The sequence below is a fragment of the Streptopelia decaocto genome (genome assembly GCF_964273445.1).
Source record: "Streptopelia decaocto genome assembly, chromosome: 1".
Lineage (NCBI taxonomy): Eukaryota > Metazoa > Chordata > Aves > Columbiformes > Columbidae > Streptopelia > Streptopelia decaocto.
The window spans coordinates 7,646,341-7,661,648 of NC_138663.1; the positions used below are offsets into that span (position 1 = coordinate 7,646,341).

The window sequence follows — 15,308 nt, forward strand, 5'->3', positions numbered from 1 at the left end:
TGTTTTTTTTAAAATCCCACCAGAACACAGAGTAACATGGTAATGCAGTGATATACAAGTGGAAATATAACTAGGTGGATATAGCAACAAAACAGGGCAAAAAGACTAGGACAGGATGCCTATCAGGATGCAACTCTGAAGGAATCTGGAGTGAAACTTCAAGGGGATTTGTACGGGAGAGTGTGAAACGTGAGAGGACACATAATTGAGATGGACCTGTGCAATTCTAGGCTTTAAGCTTGGGCGCAAATTTGTATAGGAACATCTGTGCCTGTATTTGTGTTGCATTTGGAATTGAGATGTTCTGCAAGTTTTATTCCAAATCCAGTTCTTGAGGGATCACCAGAACACAGATGATAAGACCCGTGAGAACGTGTACATTCATCTAGCTAGATACGAACTTCTAACCTCTGTAGTTTGTGATGCTAATCACATCACTGATTACTTTCCCAGCAGTTTTTCCTTACTGTGCTCAGCATCTATGAAGCACCAATATACTTCCAGTTTGTGACAAGGCATTGAATTTGTTGACGCCACATAAAGCTGAGGTAATGATAAAAAAGAGGCAGGTTTGATGACTGTGTCGTGTGTTGTAAATGAATGCGTTGTTCTAGTTAAGCAGACAATAGCAGGAGTGAATGCTATAAAATCACACCCCTTGCTTTGTAGCTCCTTTTTTCTTGTGGGAGAAGCCAGGTGCTGAGTAGCCCCAAAAGGCTAAGCTGGAAAACGCCTTCTTCACAAACACATGCTCCACCCAGCTCAAAATTGATGCACACCTTGTGAAGCAAGATTTGTTGTATTAGGGGTCCTTTAGCATCCTCCTGACAAGCTCTATTGGCAGTTGCGCTTCAAAAAGGCTGCAGTGTAAATGTATTAATTCAGTATTATTTGTGGTGAGCAACACAGCTTGTAGCACGACAGAGGAGAACGCGATGTTACCAGAATGCCCTGTGTCCGTCAGCTCTAAGGCTGCAGTTAGTGCCATTTATTTTAGACTTCATCTAATAGCTACCTTTTATTCTAAATACCTTGAATAAATTAGATGTATTTCTTAGGAAAAAATGAGTCACTGTGTGTGACTTGTATGTGTGACTTGGCTGCATAAAATATTAGAAATCTATAGCACTCTGGTTTGTAAGTCAGTTGGTTAGAAAACATTCTCTTGAATGCCATGAAACAATCCATTTTTTGTAGTGATTTCTTCTTAGCTGAGTGAAAGAAAACAAGGAGTTAACAAAGGTAAATCTTCTGTCATTGTCCTTTGGTATCTATTTATAAGATCTTAGTTTCAAACTATTTTCATTGCCGTTTCTGCTTCATCATGACATACAAAAAAATAAATGGGCAGGGGTAAAACTTAGAATAATAACCCACATGTAATTGTAGTATTCCTCTTTAGCCCTACTGTTCCTACAGATAGGCATGCATTTATTGTAGGTGAAGGATTTGCCATCTTTTAACATTAACTACTGCTTATGACATTAATATTCTGCTTGTTACTGTCTGAAGAATGTGCTTTGTTAACCTCCATGCTCCGGAGCAGGACAGTGCCGCAGTGACATATTTAAGAAACATAAATTCCATCTGCAGTGGTTATTAGGGGTTTAAAACTACAGAAAGATCCTAGGCTTCCAGCTCTTTAGTGTCTATATCACCTTTAGAAATCATTTGGAGATACTTTTTAAAGATATTTAGCTGTCTGAAGATACCCGGGAGGATGTATGGAAGTGCTTTGATGCTTAGTTACTGTAGGAAGTTACTTGCATCATAAGGTACCTAATAATCTTTAGATGTCTGATCATTGACTACCCAGTGGGTGTTTTTAAAAATGTTACTTCTATGCCATGGGAAAAGAGGGAACTGCAATTTCAAAGTTCTCTTCAGCGGGCAGGTGGCTGCAAGTACAGACCTGGCTTCTGGTTTAAACTCCTCTGTTGCCTCCCCGAAGGCTCTTTGTGGACATTTGTGAATCCGGGTCTCTCTTTCCTAAATATAGAAACCTACACATAGGGTCCCTGTGCTCCACAGTAATACAAGTAGCAAGAATAAATGAACTTCAACACTATTTAATTAGCCCCCTTTATCATATCCTTTGTAAAACTGGGGAGATTAACTTTCTCATACCTATTCTCACCTGGTTAAAAACCAATTAGCTGTTATACACAAGCCAAATGCATCCTTATTAGCGAGGATTTCTGCTAATGATGTCTGGTTGAGTGACTTTTCTGCCACTTGGTGTGTCAAGTTCAGGTCTACTTTGGACTCTACAGCGGTGCTGCCAAGGTTTGAATCCAGCCAAGTGAGAACCCCAGCAGTCTTGCCTGATTAAAGATTTCAAAATTCGGCCCGTCTGAATTTTGCCATGATTAATTCTGCCCATTGCTGGGGGTTTTCTTTCTCTTCCATCTGCTGCTTTCGTGAAGACCACATGCAGAGCAAGCCCAGCAGCAGTGGAAGTAGAAGATGTATTTTTGTGTCCAGTATCTGGGAAGACTGAAAATAAAACAAGCTTGCACATCAGTAGCCTTCACCTAAGCTTTAAATAGCAGGTTCAGTTACAGAGAACTGAAGCCTTATTTTCCTCTGCCATTACCAGCCGTGCAGAGATGTGGCTCCAGAACATTCCAGAGTCCCTTTGCTTTCACATAGGTGTCAGGAGAAGTGAATCTGCCTTTGAGTTCATCTTTCTGTGCACTGCGACTGAGGACAGTAGCTCATAATGAACACGAAGTGCTGTGGTTGTCCTCCCGGATCAATCCCCCGCTGTGCAGAGCTTTCCCACTTACTTTCTTATGGTATAGGGTGTATATGACTCACCCGAGGGCTATGGCACTTCCCACAGGCAACTGGGGGAGCAGCCTTCTGTGTAGGAGTGTCCTAATACAGCGATGATGAAATGTGGAAACCTGCCTCGCCTCTTACTTATCCTTCTGTCTTTCTCAATAAATAAGATAAATTGGTTTCCCAGTAGCCTGATGGGAAGGAGGGGGGTTTTCTGGCAGGTTGCTGCGGGAGAGCTCGTCATGCGGCTCAGCCCTGCAGACCGAGCGGTTGAGTCATCCCGCTGCCGAGGTGCCAGCTCAGGGTTGCCCAGGAGTCCCTGGAGAGCTGTGCTCCACCAGCCTGGTCTGAGAGGCTTCACCTGGGCAGGTGGCCCTGGGGCCACCCACGTGGGCAGGGTCCTAATGACACAAATACATCGTGACTTGATCAGGACTCAAACCCACACGCTGTAGAAGCAGCAAAGTCATTGTTATTATTCTACTCCCTCTGTCCGTATGATCTCCCACCACTTCTGGGGTGCATTTGCTGTTCCTTGCTGTAGGAGACAACTACAACTGCGCAAATCTGAGAGTGTAGGTCTCTAGGAACTATAATGGGCTTTAATTATCACGCATACTCTCAGTTAAGGCTTGTGATTTACTAAGCTGCCCAGCAACAGTACGAGGTAGCCTGATCTGCAGAGCTGAGCATGTGAAGGACTCATGATCTTGGGAGGCAAAATATGCTCAGGATGTCATATGTGCTATTTGCCCGTTTGCTTTTCTGCTTTGCTTGTGGAGAAAATACAGTTTTGAAGCATAAACCTCTTTGGATATGACTGCAGAGTATAGCCCTGCCTGGGGCTGTGAGCCAAAGTGTCCTTTTGGTTACATCTCTGTCCTCTGAGTACATCTCCATCTTTGTATGATTACTTGTCCTTATCATGAGCAGTGTGGGTCCACCTCACCCGTAGCTAGGGTAACCCAATAGCTGAAGATCCTACAAGCCACATCTGAGAGTCCCAGCTCTGTCACATCTCCTGAGTGATAAGCGCATTTATCTCTCATACAGTGGAATGAGATACTTAGTTTTGTTACATCTTTCATTCCTGCGCTCATCCGAATAGCCAGTTATCCAGGTTTTTGTGTAACTTATCTATACAGGTGTGTGGGTGGTGTAACATTCGCCCTTCATTAGCATGTATTCAAACCACCGAAGGAGATAATAGTAGACAAGAACATCCCTGTGTCTGTGTCAAATGGGTATTTCACGGATGGCAGAGCTTTCTTTTCATATAACTGAATGTATGTGTACATACTGCACCCACCTGAGAACAAGGAGGCTAAGAAAAAAACATTATACCAGTTATTCAGCTCTTCACTCACTGTAAACTAGTAAGAGCTTCTCATTTTGTGAGGCAAAGTACAGGGATGATTTCTCTGCCTGCAGCCACATAATCTTTCCAAGAGTGTCAGTGTTCTGCTTTAAGTCAGTGTTTGTCAAGGGTTTTGCATGTAGAGCCCCCTTTTTTGTCCATCTGTCGTTGCATGGAACCCTTTCAGAGCAACCCAGCTCAGTCAAGGAGCTGCTCACCACCTTTAATTGCACGTAGCTCCTCACGTCTCCCAGGCAAGCGAGTGGGAATCTGCTATAATTACTGGCTGCACACGTAAATCCACACTCCTCCATGCTGGGAAGACAGGGCTGCTGCCAACAGCTAAAAGATAGTTCACTGTTTTTTGGCTCAGATAAATCCTTGCAGCCACTACTTTTATCTTTGTCACCTTTAATGATTAATTCGGCATTAATATTTGTTTTGATGTGTTTCAGATTAAACAGTCTGGAGGTTTTTGCTCAAGCTTTGCAAGCCTTTTTGAGTGCTGCCAGTTGGGATGCTCTGCTTGGAAGCGGTGGTTCTGATGGCTCGGTGCTTCTCGTGGAAATCAGAGATACTTCTAAAATCACAGATGGTGGTGGCACAGGGATATTCCTGTTGTCTTAAATTGGCTGCAGGTCCTACTGTAGGAATCCAAGCATTTCAGAAGGTTATTTGGTCCAAGTTTCTTCCTGCTGGAGCTCTGAGTCAGTGAAGACCCAGAACTAGAATTTCTTTAAAGGCTACTGAGCAGCTTTCACATGGAAATGTTTAAGATAAGCAGACATAAGGTCAGCACCTAACTCCAGGTGTGCAATATAGGAATCCCTCATTTTTATTCTCAAAGTGCTTGTATTCTTTTGCTACTTTCGTGGGGGATTATAAAATTCCAGCAGTGCCCAGTGAAAACTCATGCATCTGTGCCGGAGATGTTCAGCCTTTGTCTGAGCTCTGTTGTGATCCGGATACAAGGCAGAACAGGACATAACCTCAGCCTGTGTCCCGGGGAGACAACGAGCCTGTGGGCTCACTCGTTGCATCCTTAATGGACCCAGCAGCGTGCCCAGCACAACAGCTGGAGGCAGCTATTGTTTCAGAAACAGTCAGGATGCTGCCTCCAGCATCCCTTTTGCACTGTGCCTGATGTCTAGAAAGTACCTCCAGGAGGAAAATACACATGCTCTGGGCATCAGGAGGTTCATACATCTCTCTCCCCTTCCCAGGAGGGAAACAAGCTGGATTTTAACCAAATAGGCCCCCTTTCTTCAAGCTGCACTACTGCAGACCACAAACGCCCCTGGCAGTGAAGGAGCCAGACCAGTCTTTGCTCACAGGATCTGGAGAAACTAGAAATGAAGAGAGGATTACACTGCTAGAGAGTATGACACGACACTGCTAGAGAGTATGACACGAGGTAGGGCAAGGATCGGAAATTGTGAGGTGTATACGGGTAGGTTTTGTCACAGCCAGTTAGTGTTACAGCTGCTTAACTACACAGATCAGGTTTCCAGCTGCAAAATGTCTCCAACTCAACTCTGTCACCATGGAATCCCATGAGAATATTTTATGAACATGGTACATGATATAAGACATACAGCACTGGAGAACAAAGGCCATTGAAATTGTTGGGAAGATTGCTGGGTCTTCACCCTTGAATAACAGGAGATCACAGGGGTGATGGGCAGGATCAGAAAGATGAAAAGATGTCAAGTTTATAAGTGTGAGGTCTCTTGTCACCTCCCCATCCTCTGTGCAATGGGTTATACCCCCATATAAGCAACAGAGGAGGCAGCTGCATTGGTAGCAGAATCCCTCAGCATCCTGCTAGGACACCAGCTCAGGACAAATCTCAGCCTGGCTCATTTCTTTACATTTAGATAATGACATACCAAATCGAAGTGTTAAATCCTGAAATAAGTAAAGTGGCAAAAAAAAAAGTTAATTTAAAAATCATTACCGTCTTCTAAGGCTAACAGGAGTGGGTCTTGCGGTGGACATCTGTCTCCCTCCTGAATTTTGGCTGCTTCTGCCTTCTTCTGATGCCTGTTCTCAGCCACTTGCTGCTTGTTCCCAGCCCTGGGGCTTTTTATGACAGTCTCCTCTTCAGTCGCATCTGAGGGAAGGTGTGTGAAGTGATTCATCCCTCCACGCTTGCCTTTGTGTCCCATCTTCTAGGGCATCCAGGGTCTTTCTCTTCTAGTCAGTTTTCCAAAGAAGCGTATGACAATGTTTGCTATCTTCTCTAATTATCCTGACAGAAGTGTAGAGATCTTAAAGTTATTAGTAAAGATACTAATTTCCTTCTCGTGTTGTGAGCAGTCTGTGGTTTGGAGACCATACGTGACCCCCCAAGTTCAACTTCTTGGCCTTTCATCCACAGAGATTTAGCTAATCTGGCCTGGCAATCAACATATAGGCAGTGAACCATCTGGCTTTGAGCTGTAATTAGCTCTGCCTCGGCCAGTCATTAGATCAAGCAGGGTGAGACGGGCAGCGTGGGTGGGAAACAAAAGGTATTGCTGTGGTAGGAGATCAGAGAGGGTAAAAAATTTCATTTGGCCATGAGACACAGTTAGCAATATTTCTACCTTTCTGCTCATAAATAGGAGTTCTCTTTCATTTTTAATGCAAATAAATATTAAATACTGAATCCAGTAAACCTCATTAGCTTGTATCAGCACTAATGTAGCCAGCAGGCTCAGGGCAGTGACCATCCCCTGCACTGGGCACTGGAGAGGCCACACTGTGAATCCTGGATGTAGTTTTGGGTCCCTCACTACAGGAAAGACCTTGAGGTGCTGGAGCGAATTGAGAGAAGGGAACGGAGCTGGGGAAGGGTCTGGAGCACTAGTGTGATGGGAGCGGCTGAGGGACCTGGGGGGTTCAGCTGGAGAACAGGAGCTGAGGGGAGACCTTCTGATCTCTGAACTGCCTGAAAGGAGGTTGCAGCATGGAGGGTGTTGGTCTCTTCTCCCAAGTAACAATTGATAGGATGAGAGAAAATGGCCTCAGGTTCACCAGGGAAAGTTCAGATTTACTGCAAACAGTCCCAACTTACGCAGTTCCTGCTTTCTTCTCATGAACTGCTTGAGGCCACCTCTCATGGCTCCTTGAAGTCATCGTACAGTGATGTCAGTCAACTATTTTCTGACTGTGCAATGGTGGTATAAAAGGCATTCCTGTTGAGTGGACTAAAATCACCAAGGAGACATGTCTGGAGCATCTTTCTTATGGGGAGAGACTGAGAGAGCTGGGGCTGTTCAGCCTGGAGAAGAGAAGCTGAGAGGGGATCTCATCAATGTTTATAAATATTTCAAGGGTGGGTGTCAAGAGGATGGACCAGACTCTGTTCAGTGATGCCCAACAATAGGATGAGGGGCAATGGGCACAGACTGAAACACAGGAGGTTCCATCTGAATATGAGGAGAAACTTCTTTCCTTTGAGGTGCCAGAGCCCTGGACCAGGCTGCCCAGAGAGGCTGTGGACTCTCCTTGTCTGGAGACATTCAGACCCGCCTGGACACATTCCTGTGTGATCTGCTCTGGTGAACCTGCTTTAGCAGGTGGGTTGGACTGGATGATCTACAGAGGTCCCTTCCAACTCCAACCATCCTGTGATTCTATGAAAAGCTTTCAATCTGTGATGTAAAATCCTGCAAGATAGCTTGTGCTCTGCTTGAAAGGGAAAGGACTCCTATAAAGTCACAAGATACCAGAGAGTCCGTGGATAAGAAAGACCTGATAAAAACTAACTGTGCAAAAAAGGACTGCAGCTTACATTTCTTCTTTTCACACCAGAAAGTCCATGTGGGAGGGAAACTTGGACGATGGGAGTAAGTGCCATGCTGAACTCTGCTCATGCAATTATCAGTGAAGCTATATGGGGAATATCCATCTGCAAAACATCCATTCTGGAGGATGTCTGGGGGCTTTGGGATGAGAAAGGGAGGGGGTAGACTTAGATGGTACCTTGCCTCATTCATGGCCAGTTGATTTTCAAGGGCCCAAATTATAAGAAGCCTTGCATGAAGGTAAGGCACTGCGAGTCCCATGGGCAGCATCAGTATCTGAAGGTTTTCCAGACCTAGAGTGGTGGGCAGAGCTCTGCTGCCATCAGGCAGCCATTTCCAGGACAGCCATCGGTTTCCTTCCCTCTACCAACCCTTGCTATCTCACTTACCCTGTTCCCCTCTTAGCAGACATGTCCTGTTTTCTCCTTGGGAGCAGGCTGGTTTGTTCCCATGCATTCTCATGTCACTATGAGCCATACTGAAGATTTTTTGGATGGTTTTCTTTCATGTGGAAAGCAATCTGATGTGATCACTCTGCGTGAATATGTGTGAGGCCCTCCTAATGTCTGTTGAAGTTATCGACTCATTTCAATTGAATAAGACAGCTGAGCAGAAGCAAGTTGCTAGTGTCCTCCAGAGCAGGAGCTGTGATTTAAACACTTCCCTTGGCCAACTGGTGAATTAATCAAGCCCAGTAACTCCTGTGCTGCTGGCAAAACTCTCTGCAGGGTACATATGAAAATAATGGAACATTTATTCGCAAAGACAGTTGGTTACTCAAAGCTACAAATCCTTGCAGACTCAGGCTTTGTTGGTTCTGGCTTTCACAAAATTATTTGTGCTTTCTTGTGGCATTTTATCCATGACACGTGCTGTTCATGGAGGTGCAGCATTAAATGTCATGTCTTGCAAATGTAACACTCTGACTCAGAAAGAGTTGTTATGTGGGGAACCTGCCCTACTTAAACGGCTTTTGTGTTTGCCCAGGGTTTTTGTGCGGCATTCTTCCAACAGATCCTAGTTTCCAGTGTTAAATATGATGGATGTTAATATAAGTGATTCAATCATAGTTTATAGCATGCCTTTGCAGCTGGGTATTTAACATGCTCTCCTGGCAGCTCGGCAGCCAAAACAACAGCACAACCAGGGTCCTCTGCTTTTATCTGTGCAGAGCGCTACCCCTCTCATTAACAATCCATGGCAATATGCAACGAGTTTACTTTCAGCTCCGTGGCCTCTGGGATGGCAGAGATGTACAGAAAGCTCAGTCATTAAAGGATTTGCTTTCCCTTATTGTACCTCAACTTCAGTGTTTTAATCCTTTGCTCCTTAAAAGCCATCTCCAGCCAAAGCCCATGGAATATAGTGATTTTTTTTTTTCCTTGGCGAATTTTGAAGGGAGTTTTACCCATTAGGGCTAGTTCTGAACCTATGGGGTGTTGTACCCTTCTGGTGGCGGTGAAAAGGATATGGTGTCTCAGTGCCAGTCAGAGCTGAGGGTGGATTTTAGCGACCCTGAAGTGCCACGCCACATACTCGTCACAACTCCAGTGCCGCAGCACACCCAGTGTGGCGTGATGGAAACTGTCAGCCAGGGCCAAATGCCACTCCTGGTCAAGTCAGGTCTTGTTTCAGGGACAGGTTTCAGCTCCTTCAGAAGCAGACATCTCCATGTCTCAGCAGCACCGGACACAGTAGCTGCTGTTAATGCTCTTGTGCAATGACTCCCCAGCAAGCAAAGGGGACCAGTCTGTGCTTGGGGCTCCGCAGCAGATCAAACACTCTCCCCTCAGCCCTTGTTTGCACAGCTGCCACGCTCGGAAAAGTCACCCGAAGTCATCGGTTGTCCAGTTCAGTTTGCTCCTTTAAGCCTTGGCTGGCAATCTGCTCATATGTTAAAACATTACTCAGGTGCAATGTTGCCTCCATTCGTTTGTGTTGCTGACACCTGTGTAACAGCACACGGGCAGATTCGTGGACCTGAAAGGCTAGAGAGGAAACTTGATAGTTTTTCATGGTCGCATCGAACCTTGTGGCTCATGTTGGCACAGCATCCAGACCAGCGCTGCCCTGGAAATGCTGAATCCATCCTTTCTTTTCATAGTTTCTTACCAGGATTAATCACACTTCGTAGGCTTTTGTACACTTAAATTTCCCTGATTCTCACTTCTAGATTTATTTTCCTCTTCTTTGTCCCATGGATTGCAGCATCTCATGGGCCTTGTAGGGTGGGGAGTCCTGAGTGAGTTGGTTAAGGTATTAGCGTCCATTTGTATTTTTATTTTTAGATATCTTCTTTCTGTCAAATGGCCTCAGATTTTCATCTTCCCGAAAATCAACAAAGCAGCAGTGGCCAGAGGTAGCACTGGCCCTTTGTGTCACAGATGGGGGGGTTTGTGGGGACACATCAGGGTGTGGGAGATGCGTGCAGGACCTGGGGTTTGCCAGGAAGGAGGGAAAGCACCAGGGAGAACAGCAAGTGTGATGAAAGGGAGGTTAAAAGGGTGATAAGGAAGATTTCCTTAGCCGGACGTTTCTTTGTCAATAAGAATATATGTAACCTGATGTAATTTGCTTTAACCAAGCCCATGTTTTGATATTTACTTTCAAAGTCTTTTTTTCTTTCTTTGGAAACAATTAATAGGAACTGCTGGCACCGCAGTCCGTGTCCCCTCTGCTACAGCCGTGATGTTGCACCATCACGTACCACAACAACATTGATATTTTCCTTCCCACAGAATTATCTATTTACCTATTGCAGTGGGAAGGGGGGAGGCCAGAGGGAGGAAAAAGCCTGCGGAGACGTGGGCTTAAGATCCTCTCACCAAGATGGGAAGGAGAAGGGATTGAAATAGTTATGGCCCATTGGTAAATATAACACTCTGGGGTTGGGAGATCTGGTTTCTTGGCCCCCTCTGCTCCCTCCTTTCATGTGATTACGGAAGAACTTCTAGATTTTCTGCATGCCGCTTCCCCTTTTTAAAAAGGAGCAGCACCTTTTAAAACAATAAATCCTGGCAGGGCTTGGGGAGATTGGATAGTCTGGTGAGTATTTCTGCTATGTGAGATCACCCGTGAGGCTGTGTGGAGGCATTTGGAGGCTTAGCAGAATGAATCCTCCGAACCTTTGAGATTCACTTGGCGCTTCTAGAGAAGGATAAAAGTGGAGTTAATTAAGGCGTTCCCAAATCCCTCCTGATCGGTGACCATCAAGCGGCTGCCATTGCACAGTGCTTTCCTCGGCTCTTCGTGTACCTGAGCATCCATGCAAGCCAGCAGCATCCGTTCTGTCAGTCCCTGCATGTCCCCCACTGCTGAGGAGCAGAACAGACTAGTCCCAATCTCTGTTGGCCTTTGTGCTGTCAACAAAACACCATGTTGATACCGCACCGGACCTCCCAAACCCAGGAATGTTATTGTAATGACTAGTACTCAGCCTTGAAGGGTTAATTATTGTGTATCAGGGCTGTAGGGGATTGCTTGCCCCTGCTTTGAAGTGAAGAGAGACGGCGGCTGCTGCTGGCTGCAGTGACCTCTGCCGGGAAGCCCACAGTTGCTCTGGTCCAGCTTCAGCAACACAGCCTGCAACTTGATCTAAACACTATAGGTTTCTCCCCAGGTGATTCCCATATATTTTTTTTTATTATTATTTTTTAAATTTTATTTTGAATTCCATTTTCCTTTAAATAGCTTGTCATTTGAGGGTCCGAATAGAGAAATGCTGTGCGGGTCAAGCTGCTTGATTCATATACATGTGATGTGTACTTCACTGGGAATATTAAGCACTGTGTAACTCCACAATTAAGGCCCTGCTGGTCTTGGGGAGGCTGAGACCAAGTGGAAGGAAATGCCTCCTTCCCATCTCAATAAGCCCTTCAAATGCAGTGGCCACCAGTGGTTGGGTGGCTGGTGTGCACAGGTGTCACCCCCCCAAAGTGACATTTGCTTCCAAATACCCTCATCACTTTGGGGGTGGCTCCCTGTGTTCTTTGCGGCTGATTCAGCCTTTTTTTTGCTGCCTTCTTCCAGATTACACTTTATATTCACTGTCTGCCCAAATCCCACCTGCTCACGTCCTGCACCTGCTTTCAAAGAGGGGCAGGTTGGCTCAATACAGACCCTGCAGCGATAGGACTAAACCCTTTCTCCTCCCTTCACTTTAAAGCCGTGCAAGTTTCTCCACCTTTGGAGAGCACAGAGACTCAGTGCCCATTTGGTTTGCAAATCAGAAAGGGGAGAGGGTCCTGCTGCAACCCTCAGCGTGCAGCGTTGCGTGTCGGATGAGCTTTTTCTGGCCTCTGTCCCCCTGGATGTTCATCTCTGTGGGTCACCCGTGTGGGTGACAGTCGGGTGCTGCTGGTGGCTGTCTCAGAGGGGTTTCGTTTGGTTTGGAGAACCTCTGAGGTTTTAAAAAATATAAATGCAAAGCATTAATATGTGCATGGTAAAAACCATACCGCAGACTAAGTTGGAGGCTTTTAACAGATAACGCTGTGGCAGATTATTTGTGTTGAAAGTGCCTTCTTGATCATGATGGTATGAGGTACACAGATGATCATGTGAGTGTGCGTAGATGAAAATGGATAAATACATACAATAATTTTCATTAAAAGTGCCTATTTGCTTGAAATTTCATTTGGGATCCTAGTGTACCTTAAACTAACTTCAACAAGGCAAAACTGACTTTGCCTGAGCTGTAACCCTTAAGGGACCAGGCCCTTGACCTGCACAGCAAAATAAAGGTTTCCAGACATGTGCCATATAAAGCCAAGTAGGTGGTGTACTGCTTTCCTGTTGTCAATATCAAGAACTTAATTTGTGATGCAGTCTGCCTGGAAGTTTTGCTAAAATATCATGAGATTTCCCAGATATTTACGTGGAGTGAGGAGCCTACTCATGTATTTGTTGCTCTGACATCCTGTAGCATATTATTTTGAGCTCAGTTATTGTTGATATTAAATTTCCTGTGCATAAAGGTCCTTATATGAATGCAGCTTTTGGTGACTGATTATGCGCATGAATTCAGGTCAGTCATAACCTTTCCAGTGAATTCCGAGGAGATTGGATTAGTCTGTGTTCTTACAGGAAAGATCCTGCTGGGCGCAGCATCTTCGTGCAGACGTTGGGGCACCTGGGACCATTGAGGATGAGGTCCTGACACCTGATTAAGCATCTTAATTAGGCTACTTGAACCTTGAAGCATGTGGAGAGATTTGCATTTTCTCATGATGTACTTTTATTTTCTTTCTGAATGTGTCCATCTGTTGTTTAGTAAGTGGTCTCTGCTTAGTGTTTCCCAGCTTTCTCTTGCTCTTAAAACAATTGTCTACAATCGGTGTAATTAATATCCTCTCCCTGGAGTTGTATGTGTAGTCTCTTCAGGGTTTGCAGAAGTTAAATGTATCCTTTGGAAATTATTTGTAAGCATTTAAGGAGCGAACCCAGAGAGGCATTGCTCCAAGTAGTTCATTAGTTGCATGCTTGTAGAGATGATGTTTCTCTTCAAAGCTAGCATTTTGACAAGAGGCTCGGTGGGAATGATCAGTGGGAATGGTGGGTGTGTAGCAAACCCATAGAATCATAGAATCATTTTGGTTGGAAGAGACCCTTGAGATCATCGAGTCCAACCATGACCTAACTCTAGCATTAAACCATGTCCTTAAGAACCTCATCTAAATGCCTTTTAAACACCCTCCAGGGATAGTGACTCCACCACTGCCCTGGGCAGCCTGTTCCAATGCCTGACAACCCTTTCAGTAAATAAATGTTTGCTAATGTCCAATCTGAACCTTCCCTGGTGCAACTTGAGGCCACAAAGATGCTTGCAGCCGTTGCACAGAAAGCACGTGGTGCTTCATAACACTGCAGGGAAATTAGGGTGTCTGGAGCAGGTGTGACACTGAAGCAAGGTGAATTTGGTGGGAAGGAACATGGAGTTATCATATGGCAAATGCCTTCTTGTTCCAGCCTCTGCACTGGGGCAGATTCCTGCCTTCCCCCTGCCAGCCCCCACCGTGCCTCCATCACCCCCTCGCACCCTTTGCTGCTGTCCTGAGCCTTCAGCTTCCACCCAAACATACTCATTCATCTGACATGGGCACTGTAAACCTCTAATGCCCCAGACACTTAAACATTTTGGCTTGAGAGGACTGAAGGAATTTTCTGTGAGCAATAATAGTATTCTGGGCTGTGAAACACTCCTGACTGTTTACTTTGGTCAAAATAATATTTTATGATGTTGAATAAAGCCCTGACAAGTAGTGCCTGACTAAAAATAGCTTTAGGTTTTGCAGCCACTTAAATCACCTTTTCATCTTATCTTGTGTTTTTTTCAGGATCAAGCATGAAAATATAGTTGCCCTGGAAGACATCTATGAGAGTCCAAACCATTTATATCTGGTCATGCAACTGTAAGTACTGAACCTAATTAAGTTTTTGTGTCAAAATTGCCGCCTCTTCGTGTTCTGGTTTTGTTCTTTAACCCAAAAGATGGGATAAGTGAGAGGTATTTGTCTTGTGTGCTGCAGTCTGCAAAATCCACAGTGGGTGGTTAAAAATGCATCTCCTGACGTGATGGGTTGCGTTGTTGTGAAATTGGGGAATTGAAGGGTTTTGTGAATAGTCTCACCCAAATCAAACCAGAGTGAAGAGGAGGTGTTAAGGGGATGAGAATTGGCTCCATACATGTGGAATTGCCACGGTTTAGTTCTCTGTGTCACGACAGATACCTGGTCTGCACTGAGCGAGAGGTGACCTGAGGTGCCGCCATGTGCACGGGTGCTGGATTTGCAAGAAAGCATCATCATCCTTGTCTCAGCAGCAGGAGTAGCTCATACCGTTGCTCCTTGACACATCTCTCTCACCAGATCCCCTCTTCTTCCCCATTTTCCCCTCTGAGCCTGAGAAGATGACGATCCTATCAAGTACATGATATTCTGTGGGTGACCTGGCCCTCCCGTCACACCCACCTGGCAGGGAGGAGGGACGTGACAGGCAGATGCTCATAATGCCTTTTCTTTTTCTCTTTCTGAAATCAATTTAAAAATCATGATTTGAAGTTGAAATTCCCTCTGAGCAGCTCTAGTCTTTCTCTTTTTTGATTATGAAGTCACCTCAACAAGAGCAGAGCAGACAGGGCAGAGGGATAAATCACAGCTGGGAAGAGCCAGATGTGCCATGGGGAAGCCTGGAGCACCTGATAGAGGCAGCTCTGGGTTACATACCCCACAGAAAGCCCTTGGGGACCATGCCAGTCCATTCTCTGTTGGTAATATCCAGGCACGGAGATGTTCTAGAATCTGTTCTGCTGGAAGTGGGGAAAGAATAGTGCCCCACACATTTTTAATCTGGTTTTGTAGCCCTACATATCAGCCCAG

General features: G+C 45.3%; 1 protein-coding gene across 2 annotated transcripts in view; it reads left to right on the plus strand.

Annotated features, from left to right (window-relative positions):
- The window catches only part of CAMK1D (calcium/calmodulin dependent protein kinase ID), a 238,297-nt gene that overhangs the window by 123,555 nt on the left and 99,434 nt on the right, over positions 1-15,308 (plus strand). For both annotated transcript variants that reach the window (XM_082072739.1, XM_082072738.1), the window contains exon 3: positions 14,268-14,342. In XM_082072739.1, coding sequence (XP_081928865.1) covers positions 14,268-14,342 — 75 coding nt within the window. The remainder of the gene's footprint in view (positions 1-14,267; positions 14,343-15,308) is intronic.